The sequence below is a fragment of the Cryptomeria japonica genome, chromosome 7, assembly GCF_030272615.1.
Source record: "Cryptomeria japonica chromosome 7, Sugi_1.0, whole genome shotgun sequence".
NCBI lineage: Eukaryota > Viridiplantae > Streptophyta > Pinopsida > Cupressales > Cupressaceae > Cryptomeria > Cryptomeria japonica.
This window is the reverse complement of record NC_081411.1, coordinates 647,513,745-647,524,868: the sequence shown is the minus strand read 5'-3', so window position 1 is coordinate 647,524,868 and position 11,124 is coordinate 647,513,745. Positions and strand designations below refer to the sequence as shown.

General features: G+C 36.5%; 2 protein-coding genes across 11 annotated transcripts; both read right to left on the bottom strand.

Moving 5' to 3' along the window:
- Positions 1-458: 458 nt before the first annotated feature.
- LOC131057353 (uncharacterized) lies at positions 459-5,821 on the bottom strand. Of its 10 annotated transcripts, none has more exons than XM_057991490.2 (5): positions 5,624-5,821; positions 5,400-5,458; positions 5,207-5,273; positions 5,022-5,088; positions 459-788 (listed from the first exon to the last, which is right to left on the bottom strand). In XM_057991490.2, the coding sequence occupies exons 1-5, from the start codon at positions 5,713-5,715 to the stop codon at positions 759-761; spliced, it is 315 nt and encodes a 104-aa protein (XP_057847473.2). In that variant the 5' UTR covers positions 5,716-5,821; the 3' UTR covers positions 459-758. The 10 variants fall into 10 exon arrangements, with proteins under 10 accessions (XP_057847473.2, XP_057847471.2, XP_057847481.2 ...); XM_057991488.2 differs by having other exon boundaries at positions 5,220-5,273; XM_057991498.2 differs by having other exon boundaries at positions 5,405-5,458.
- Positions 5,822-6,315: 494 nt separating this feature from the next.
- LOC131856885 (uncharacterized) lies at positions 6,316-10,203 on the bottom strand. The gene is made up of 6 exons (XM_059208841.1): positions 10,014-10,203; positions 9,139-9,587; positions 8,840-9,030; positions 8,560-8,654; positions 7,339-8,263; positions 6,316-6,616 (listed from the first exon to the last, which is right to left on the bottom strand). The coding sequence occupies exons 1-6, from the start codon at positions 10,201-10,203 to the stop codon at positions 6,316-6,318; spliced, it is 2,151 nt and encodes a 716-aa protein (XP_059064824.1).
- Positions 10,204-11,124: the final 921 nt, after the last annotated feature.

Here is an 11,124-nt window from a genome sequence, read left to right as displayed (position 1 = left end):
CTCATTTTCTACTCAATCACCGAAGGAATACCTAAGACTTTTGTACAAATTTCATATATATCCATATGTAATGGTAATGATGAATACACATTAGGAATTTTCCTATCACTTACGTTGTTGTTTGTGTCCTAACTTTGCATCAGGAATATATAAAAAGTAGCTATCCATGTCGTAATATCTAGAAATCTAAAAGGCTTTTTGAAGTCACTAAAGCATTTTTTCATGTCATAATATTTGACATTCTATATATTTTCTTCCAAGCACCTTCATCTGGGCCATGCTATATCCTATAGTGAAATGAAAACACCCTAGTGTAAAAAGTAAAAACTTAATTTTCCTTAAAAGATGTGTAAACATAGCTAAGCCAATCATTGTGGACATGCACATGCCCATGCTCATAGATGACAAAGTAATGTGATAGTTTTCTTGCGGGCTCATTCACAACAAAACATACATCAAAGTAGGTAATGTAAACTTCATTCAGACTAAATGGTATTATTGTAGCAACAGTGATTATGCCAAAGGCAAGAGCAAAAAAATCAAGGTAATGCGACCTGCTTGGCTTGATGAGGCCCTGGCAGCAGTAGCCTGTCGTTGAAGGGAAACTGAATGCATAGATGCAGATATTAAATCATTCTTTATCAAATTTGGACTTGAATTTATTGATGTTTCTCCATAGTATATTGGAGAAGAACAAGCATATGCAAAGCTATCCGAAAGAAGAAGCAGGTGATATGAATGTTTTATATTTTTCTATACTATACATGTTGTTTTGGTTTATGTTGGGCCTGCACAAAATAAAAAATATAATCATTAGAATGAAAGGCATTACATGAAAAAAACCTAGTGAGTTACAGGAATATTATATGTTCATAATTCTATCAGATATCTAAAAATATAAACAATATAATGCCTCAACAAAGTAAATGTTAGAGTACATTAGGTAAACATTGAATACCTATTTTATTTGGTCCATTGGGAACAAAACTTCACTTCTATATGTTGAATTAACGCTTTGAATTTAATAATCGGTATTTTTCAGTTGTATTGATGATTTCTCCATATGTATGTTTTCCTCCTTGAAACCAATATTGATAAAAATAGTCTAGCTAATAATGTCAACATACAATCCTCTTATATTAATAAAATGAGTAATGACAATTCTTATCCCAAAAAGAAAAAACAGGGCATAGATCTTGATGGCAAGCATCTCTCAATATGCTGATGAAATCTGTCCATTATAAGTATAATCAAATAGAGGAAGCTTATCTTGCATTGAAACTAGTTAAGTCCCTTGGCAGATAAATTGATTGGACCAAATTCCCTTATTCATCTTTTAAATGCAAAGGCATTGACCTTGCTAGCAGTGTTCCCACCATCATTTACATCTATAGAAGATGGTTATGACTGAACTTCTCCATGCATGAGAGGTGTGATTGTAGAAGAAGGTGCTCTAGTCTGCATGCAAAGACTGTACATTGAATGCTACTACTTTTTGCTTATTTTTCTACTCATTCTGTTTCTTTCCCTTGTCTAGGTAACTCTGGTTGTAGTCCCATTAGCTGCTTATCCCTGTACATGAGCCTATCTCCGCTCAGGCTTGGTAAGGCCAAAGTGCATAGAGAGAGGTTGTGTACTAACCTCCAGTTCTTTTAGACAATGTAATGTGTATAGTTTCATTGAGAGCATTACAAAGGCTGTCTCAGAATATTCATTCAATTCACTTTCCTAATCCAATGTTTTACCCACCTCCTACCATTTGGTGCACTTCCAGACCAGTAAGGAAATAAAGTTTGTTTGAGATCATCCATATAATTTAAAAAGAGGTGGATGGGGATCCACATAACCATTAAATCTCGCATTTGGATAGAATACTAAATCAAAGGGACATTATACAGCTTTAAAGATATTAATCTCATATGCTATGTCCCTTGGGACAGTAGACTGACAGATTTGTAGTTTTGATATTTTCTTTGTTGTTAACCTTATTGTATATTCAAGAAAGTGTTTGAAGGATCATATGAAAACAATGCAGAATATCTCAGAAAAAATGGTTCTTGGTTTTTCAATGCTATTCCAGAAGTAACAGGTAGATGAAGTCGACATTTTTTTAATTTCCCACTAATTAATACAGTATTTTTTCCTATAAAAAATAGGAATGCAATTTATATTTTATTATAAGATTTAAATACTGATATAAATTTTGAAAGTTGTTTAGGAAAATCACTGAGAGATAAACAGAGCATTGAAATACAAGGTAAACAAAATATTACCAAGGGCACAGAAATTACCATATATCAATGAGATTCGACAAAATCACCCAGCATTATGCTAGTGCACATTCAATGTATTAGAAAGGCGAAAAGGTTGCACAAGCAATTATCAATACCTGAGCATAAGCCTTGACAATAGTTTCTACATAAGCAAGCCATTGTTGACATGAAATATGGAAAGATGGTTAAGGAACTAGAATTATGAGAGCACATGGATTAGATGCTGCAAATAACACAGTGATTTTGTCCGTCCATCTCCTGTACCATCTGAATCAAAGTCTAGCCAGGAGAAAGCATATGACAATAACAAAATATTGAGGAAATTAAAAAAATTAAACATATCGAATTTATAAGTAATTTAAGAAATTTAAGTGTTTGGAATTTCTCCTTATGTTCCTATACTATTACATGGACATCTTCAAAGATTCACTTTACCATAGACTCGTATAATTAAAAAAATAAGCATCCAACATGGAAGCAAGAAATAGAAGTAATTTTATGCTGAAATCATCCAGTCAAATGCCAACTGTAAAGCTTAAACCTGTAAGAAATGAATGAAAAAAACAAGAATGTCATTTGTCTCTCCTTCTGTTATAAATGGTATTGTTTCAAACACTTGAGGCAATGATATGCCTTTGAAGTCTGATAAAATATTAAACCCTTTTCATTCGTCCAATGAATTGATTGTTCTATAGTTGACTAGTTTGAAGATTCCTGAAAGCAATACTCACAAAACATGTTCAAGAATCAAACAATTAAGAACTCATTTCAGGCAATCAACAAAGAAATCGATGCCAAATTTTTCTAATTTCTCACCAAGTTTTTTGCAATAATTGTATCACACTTTTATGAATATTATGTCAAACTAAAATACCATTATCAGTGCTTATAGATATTCTTCTGAATCAACATAGCAATTAAGATCAAGACGAAGATACATAATCAGGAATTTACAAGGTGAAAGATTTATGGTCATGGTTGAGACTCAAGAAAAGAGAGATACAATCGGTCGAGTCAATGCTCATTCCAACAAATCTGATAAAAATTGTAGATGGTGAAGTAAAATGAACCATATGGAAGATGAGTATTGCTTGAAGTTGAAACAAATGCATTAATCAGAAAAAATACAAATAGGAAAGATAGACATGGGAAAGGAGATAACAAAGAATGTACCATGGCCTTTTTGAAAAAATTAATGAAATCGAAAAATAGAAAAATCTTTTCATGGCCAATATGAAAAGTTTGCAGTATCTGAATTGATTTTTTCTTTGGGTTCAGGAGCAATATGACATGTACAGAGGATGAATTATGTAGTCTCATTACCTGTTTCCAATAGCTCTTGGAGAATTTTATTCATAAAGCTAGGGCCAAGATCAAATTCCCCTAAAGAAATAACCCAATTTGGATGTTTCATATGTATTTTGATTATAACAGAATCTAGTCATTGTCGACTGCTAAATAAGAACTTCACTGTTGTGTGCCGACCACGTTGATGCTATATGTTTCAAAAGCGGTGGTCTCTACAAAATTTAAAGAATTGGGGTTCAAAAGCAGGGCTTTCTACAAAATTAAGAAATTTTCTGTAAAGCGTCATCACTGTCTTGTGCCAGTTCAGCCAATAAACTATGGCATGATCCAATTTTGTTTGGTAAGGCTAAAACAAAGTTTGGAAAGGTGCTATACTTATTGAATGCAATTCTTTGTCCCAAGAAAAACTTGGGAGTTGATTGAATCGCCACAGATACAACACCAATTGAATGCAAATGGACAGACTAAACCAAATTCAAAGCAGATACACTGACACCTATGTCTAGAGCTTCACATTGAATGCAAATGGACATACTGAACGAAAAAAGTGTACACAAAAGGAAGGCCTTGGTTATGAAGAGATTCACTTACACCTATGTTGATAACCACAAGTTTCATTAGATATTCCAGAAGAATTTGGTTTGGCAGGTTCATCATTCGTACACTGCGCCCACAAGGTTTTCTTATTGACAGAAAAGAAAATTCTGATCTGATTGAGAAAGGATTTCTATCAACTTAAGCAAGTCTAACAAGAATTCTATAAGAAGGTTGATGATCACCTAAGATTTGAAGGAACTACAAAAGTTTATTCTGACCCAATTATGTATGCTAACATCCATCAGGATGAAGGATGAAACTATAAACAATCAATGGTGATTTAAGCAGAAATTATAATGATGTGGCAGGAGTGCCATGATGACCATGTCTAGAAGGTTGGATATTGATTTGATGAAAGAGTGAAGAGCTCATGCTAGAAAGACTAATATGTACTCAAATGACATCTAATATGTTTACTTTGAAGACTGATACAAACAGGGCTCTCCAAAACCTTTGGGCTCTTCAAAATCTCCGAAGTATGATCTAGACTTCTGAATTAGTCTATAACAATGACTTCGACGCAGTGATTTTCTATTCCTCTTATAGCACTATAAACTAATTTCAAGAGGATAGGATCGTGCCACATGCCATACAGTTTGTTGTAGAAGAGTAAATTTTCATGCACAAAGAACTGTTTCAAATTTATATACCCCATATTGGACACAGAAACTTTAAGAAAAGATACAGGAATCACAACACATACCATTTTGAAATAGAAAATATCAGTTTCTAACAAAAGCATATTTAAAAAATAGTTGATATTTAAATTCTCAGACACCCATTCATATGAAGTGTTACATTGTAAAGGAAGGCAGTGCGTTCATAACAAAGATTCAGATGTACCTGACTACCCAACTCATTTCCAGAAGAGGCGCTGCATACACATTGTCCCGTAAAGTGAGAAAATGCCCTGCATACACATACTTCTAGGTTAATCTTTTCAAATTTGCAAGAAATTTAGTAGAACGCAAAATCAGAGGGATATATCAAATTAAATGGCTAAATAATGCACAAAGATTCAGATGCACCTAAATACCCAACTCATTTCCAAAAGAGGCGTTGCATACACATTGTACAATAAAGTGAGAAAATGCCCTGCATACACATACTTATAGGTTAATCTTTATAAATTTGCAAGAAATTTAGTAGAACACAAAATCAGAGGGATATATCAAATTAAATTGCTAAATAATGCTCAAAGATTCAGATGTGCCTGACTACCCAACTCATTTCCAAAAGAAGCGTTGCATGCACACTGTACAATAAAGTGAGAAAATGCCCTGCATATGCATACTCCTAGGTTAGTCTTTTTAAACTTGCAAGAAATTCAGTAGAACGCAAAATCAGAGAGAGATATCAAATTCAATTGCTAAATAATGCTCAAATCGTAGTAAAGCAAAAAGAAAACAAGAAAGTAGAAACATAATATCAAATTCAATTGCTACCTAATGAGGGTGTCGATGTACTTGAACTGCTCTGCATATCCATCTGCAATGCTGAGATTGAAGAAGAATAGACTGTTTAAATTGACAGTCATTAAACAAGATAATTTTCTACTATTGATGTGCAAACAGAAAAGAATCGGTGAGCTGCTTCTCAACAGAGTGCTTTTATATTTAGTCGACCGTTGTTTTAGTTTGAATTGCGCGGGTATATATTGCGCCAAGTTTGAAAGACTCTGCCACTTGCTTTTTTTTTTATATTTAGTCGACTTTAAATTTTGTGTCAGGGTTGATTTTAGTCGACCGTTGTCTTTCTTTCAATTTTCGCTCAAATTTAATTAATAATAATAACGTCATTTAAATTTCTTAAACTTAGATTGCATGCGAATTATGGTTATGCCTATATAGAAGCATATCTTAATAGTGTTTCTTTCATTGACTGTTCTTAATATTTTTATTTTTATTTTAATGGTAAGAGCTATCTTTAAAGGGGATAACACTCTTATATTGACTATCAAGAAAAGTATTACAAAAAGCCTCTGGACTTGATAGCAATTACATAATCCAACTTTCTATCTATTCCCCCTGTATACAGAGCCTAATCAGACAAAGATTCCTAGCTCACCCGTTGTATTCCTAAACCACAGTTTAAACCATATAACCAAAGACAGAGACAACCATAAACCAGGTCTACATTATGCACCGCCACTGAGAGTTTGCATGATGACCCCTGCAAACTCTCCCACACTGATTACAGTTTCTGTTGCTCCAGCCGAGAACCACCAAGTTTCAAAGTTTGTCACTCTACAGAAGGGAGCCATATTCCCATTCTGCACCGCACACCTGAAAACTTCCCAAGCATTTTCACCGAATGTCCTCATCATCTCCTTTAGTTCTTCCTTCTCCACACGCCTACGTTCGGCCCGGTTTCTCTTACTATCATCGGACTCATCACTCCCTTCATCCGCACTCCCCTCCTCTTCGTCCTCGGACTCACTGGGTAGGAATATGTCCGGCTAAAAGTATGTCTTAAGAATGTTAATCCACACATTCTCCGACGGGCTTAATATGGAATCGGCGATGCAGTTTCCATTGACAAGCTTAACAAAACCGCATAGCAACTCCACATCGCTTTCCCTGGACTCAATGATATCCACTAGTGGCATAAGGACAACTTCATAAACAGTAGAGTCGCACCAGTGTCGTTCGAAGTTGAGTGTTATCCCAACCAAACCTTTGAGGGCCTCATAAACATACTCCTTTGAAATAAACAAATTGTGGAGCTGGGCATCGAGTGTTTCCTCACAATTCATGCAACCAACATTACCAAAGTATGCCATGGAACAAGATAGTGTTCTTACTCCCAAGAATACGCTCAACACTCAATTTTATCAGACCGTAAGGCCGAGCCATGAGGAAAGCCACTTTAATAGGGACTGAGACATCTAGTAGTTTCCGCATGAGGCCCACATGCCAAAATGAGCAAGATCGCACAGTCTTCACAAATCTGTCCTACAAATGCTATTTGTCAATCACATGCGACTCAATCCACCGACACTACTAGTTTGAGAAGTCAATCTGCTAAAGTTGTATGATTCCTCTGCCACCTATTCATGATGTTGTGGGTACATTATCCAACCCCATCTCGCTTTCTTTCCATTACATCATTCCTACTCAGTTTCGTGATCTTCATGCTTATTGATTTGGGGTCAACTAACACTTCTGCCACATTCGACATGACACCAAGATTGGCAAAAAGATCTGCCAATCGATTACCTTCCCTAAAGATGTGAGATATTTCATAAGGCCTGATTGATTGCAGCAGAGTGTGTATGTGAGGAAGCCATTTGGCCATTTTCCAATTTGTAAACCTAGAGTTAATCACTCCATTTATAATTATTTGAGAGTCTCCCTCGACCTGCACATTAGATAAACCCTTCTGTTTGCAGAGGAGCAAACCAGCCTCAAGGGCTCTAAGTTTCGCTTCATTGTTTGTAGCTCGTCCAATATGCCCGTAGGTGCCCGATACAATATTCCCAACCTCATCTCGAATAACTGCTCCATAACCAGCTTGCCCATGGTTACCCCTGTTGGCCCCATCAAAGTTTAGTTTTACCCAATTGCAATGAGGCTTAGCCCATCTAACCTTACTCCTATCAATTTGCTTTCTGGGATAATGGAAGCTCGCATTCTTGAGAGACAAGTTCTTCTCCATTTCCAAATCCCAATCATTGAATCTGAACTTTCTGACATTCTTAGATTTACCACATAGAGCTTCTTCAATGGCAGCCTTTAGAATGCTAATAACTACTTCTACTAGTTTAGATGTCTCATTGAATATTCGCTTGTTCCTTTCTTTCCAAATCAGCCAGACAATCATTATAGGCCCCACCAGCCACAGTGCACCCCACTTAGATTGGTTGAATATAAGCCATAAAACTAGAAAATCCTTAAGTGTCGCATTCCTGACTGTGCACAGGTTCATCATACTTAGAAACCACTCCCAACAACTTTGAGCAAACTTACAATTGAAAAGTAAATGGTCCACCGATTCTTCCTCAGCGTTGCATAATGCACACCAGCTTGGTCCATGGATGTCGATTGTCTTGAGTCTGTTGCCAGTGAGAATACGACCATTAAGGGCTATCCATAAAATGCCCCCGCTTTAGGCAACACCCAGTTATTCCAACATAGCTTACTAGGCTAGTTCGGATTGACAACCCTATGCCTCTGTACTTCATATCCCAACTTAACAATGTATTCCCCTGACTTAGTAGCACACCAAAATAAACAATCCACCTCTCCCGAAGCTAGTATTGCTCTCTTTCTCATAATTTCTTCCAACCTTTTACACAACTCCAAGTTACCTATTGTTATCTGTTTCCAAGTCCTTATGCCATGACGGTCGACACCCTCGAAGTAGTTAGCCACTTGCATACCTATGGCTGATTCAATGGAATTAATCCAATCCTGATCTTCGAAGATTTCTGCCAATGGCAATTCACCATCCCAGGAGTCCCGCCAGAATTTAGCCCTACACCCATTGCCAACTTTCCAGGAAATGTGGTTCGTAATAATACCCCGACTATTCCAAAGAAAGTTCCAGGTGGGAGAGCCCTTTTCCGAGTCAACAATTGTGAAAATTTGATCCGATGCATCAGAGTCTAGATATTTTTTTTCTGAAAAATTCTACACCATAGCTTCTCAGGATTTCTATACATTTTCCACGATAGCTTTGCACCAAGTGTCGTGTTTTGGATATTCATTTTTCTCAACCCTGCACCCCCATCCTCTTTTAGCATGCACATGGTATCCCAATTTATCAATGGTATCCTTCTTTGATCCTTAGCCCCTTCCCAAACAAATTTCTTTAAAAGGCCATCTAATTTCACACCAACCTGATTCGACATCTATAAGCATTGCATATTGTAAATTGAAACTGTTGCTAACACAGATCTCATCATTAAAAGTCGATCAACCTGAGTAAGCCACCTATTTTTCCATTGCTCCGATTTCACCTTGCATGAGTTTAATACATCTTCCCATATTTGGGTTTGTCTACTGCCCTTATTAATTCTGATCCCAAGGTATTTAAGAGGCAACTCGGCAATGCTGAAACCCAGAATATGTGTGATGCTATTTTGATTCATTTTGTTTGTGTTAAAAAAGAAAATGTGTGATTTGTCCTTGTTCATTTCCTGGCCCGAAAGCAGAAAGTACTCCTCTAATACTTCCATCACTCCTCTGGCTTCCCTCACCATAGCTGCTCCAAACAAAATTGTATCATCAGCAAACTGCGAGTGTGTGATGGGCTCTATCAATCTATGGAGTCGAATGTCGTTCCATTGCCTAGCTGCTTGTTTTGTTTTAATTAAGTTTCCAAGAACCTTCGCCATCGGGACAAAGAGGGCAGGGGATAGATGATCCCCTTGCCTAAGGCCATTAGTTGCTTTGAAAAAGCCATAGACTGCACCATTCACTAGCAGAGAGAAATTAACTATGGATATGCAAAAAGAGACACAATCTATCCATTCTTTTGGAAAATCGTAGAATTTTAAAACCTTAACCAAGAATTGCCACACCATCTTGTCATACGCTTTTGCAACATCAAGCTTTATGATCATACCTTTTAATTTTTCTTTGTGTATGGAGTGCATCACTTCAGATACAAGAATAATGTTGTTCGCTAGTTCCCTTCTAGGCGTGAAGCCATTTTGATTTTCTGAGATGAGATGAGGTATAATTTTCTTTAGTCTGATAGCCATAGCCTTCGAGATAATTTTGTATATGGTATTGCATAACGATATGGGCCTAAAATCGTTCATTGTGGTGCAATCCTATTTTTTGGGGATTAAGGCTATAAGTGTGTTATTCAATTCTTTAACAAACTTACCTTTTCTCTTGAATTCTTCCACTACCATCCAAATGTCATGGCCCATAAAATCCCAAAATCTTTGATAGAACTCCGTATTCATTCCATCCGGACCCAGGGCCTTATGAGGGTGTAGCTCAAATGTAGCAATTTTAATTTCATCCAAGGAGTAAGGTTCACACAATATAGCTACCTCATCCTCAGAGACCATCTTATGTAGAATTTCAGATAGCCTATTATCAGATGCGTTCCAAGATTGGTTATTTCACCCCAAAATTTTCTCGAAGTGCTCTAATGCAGCTTGCTCAATACCAACCTCCATATCTCTCAACGTTCCATTGTCATCCAGAACTGACGTGATTTTGTTCTTGTTTCTTCTGCCCTTTGAAGAAGCATGAAAAAACTTTGTGTTTCGGTCTCCCTCTGCAATCCATAGCGCCCTTGATTTATCCCTCTAGTATACTTCTACTCTACTTAACAGCTCCGCGTATTGTTCCTTAAGTGATTTTTCTTTCATATAGTCTTCACGATCCATTCCTACAGTCATTACTTGATTATTGATTACTTCCAATTCTTCTTCTATTCTTAGTTTTTCAGTAAAGATATTCTTGAATGAAAACTTGCTCCACTGCTTGATATTGTTTTTAATGTATTGGATTCTTTTGACAAACCGGAAACTGGGAGATCCCGAAAATGTGTTACTCTCCAACCACCAATTTTTTAGTGAATCTATAAGTGAAGGATCCCTCCACCACATGCTTTGAAATTTAAAGTAATTCATGTTCTTGGGAGTTTCATGATTGATAGATAACATAACCGGTAGATGGTCTGAACCGGCTTGAGGGATGATGTTAGTTTCTATGGAAAAGTTGCCATTGACCCACCATTCCCCCACGAAGAAGCGATCCAATCTTTCAGAAATTTTAGAGAAATTAAGTCTTCTGTTAGTCCAAGTAAACTTTCCATTTTTGAGAACCACATCCATCACTTGACTCCTCAAGATAAATTCTCTGAAATCCTCCATTACTTTTGTGCTCTTTCTGAGTCCTCCATCTTTATCATCTATATCAAGAATTGCATTGAAGTCCCCAACCAAGATAACTTTGTGCTTCTCCAAAAATTGCAATTGATC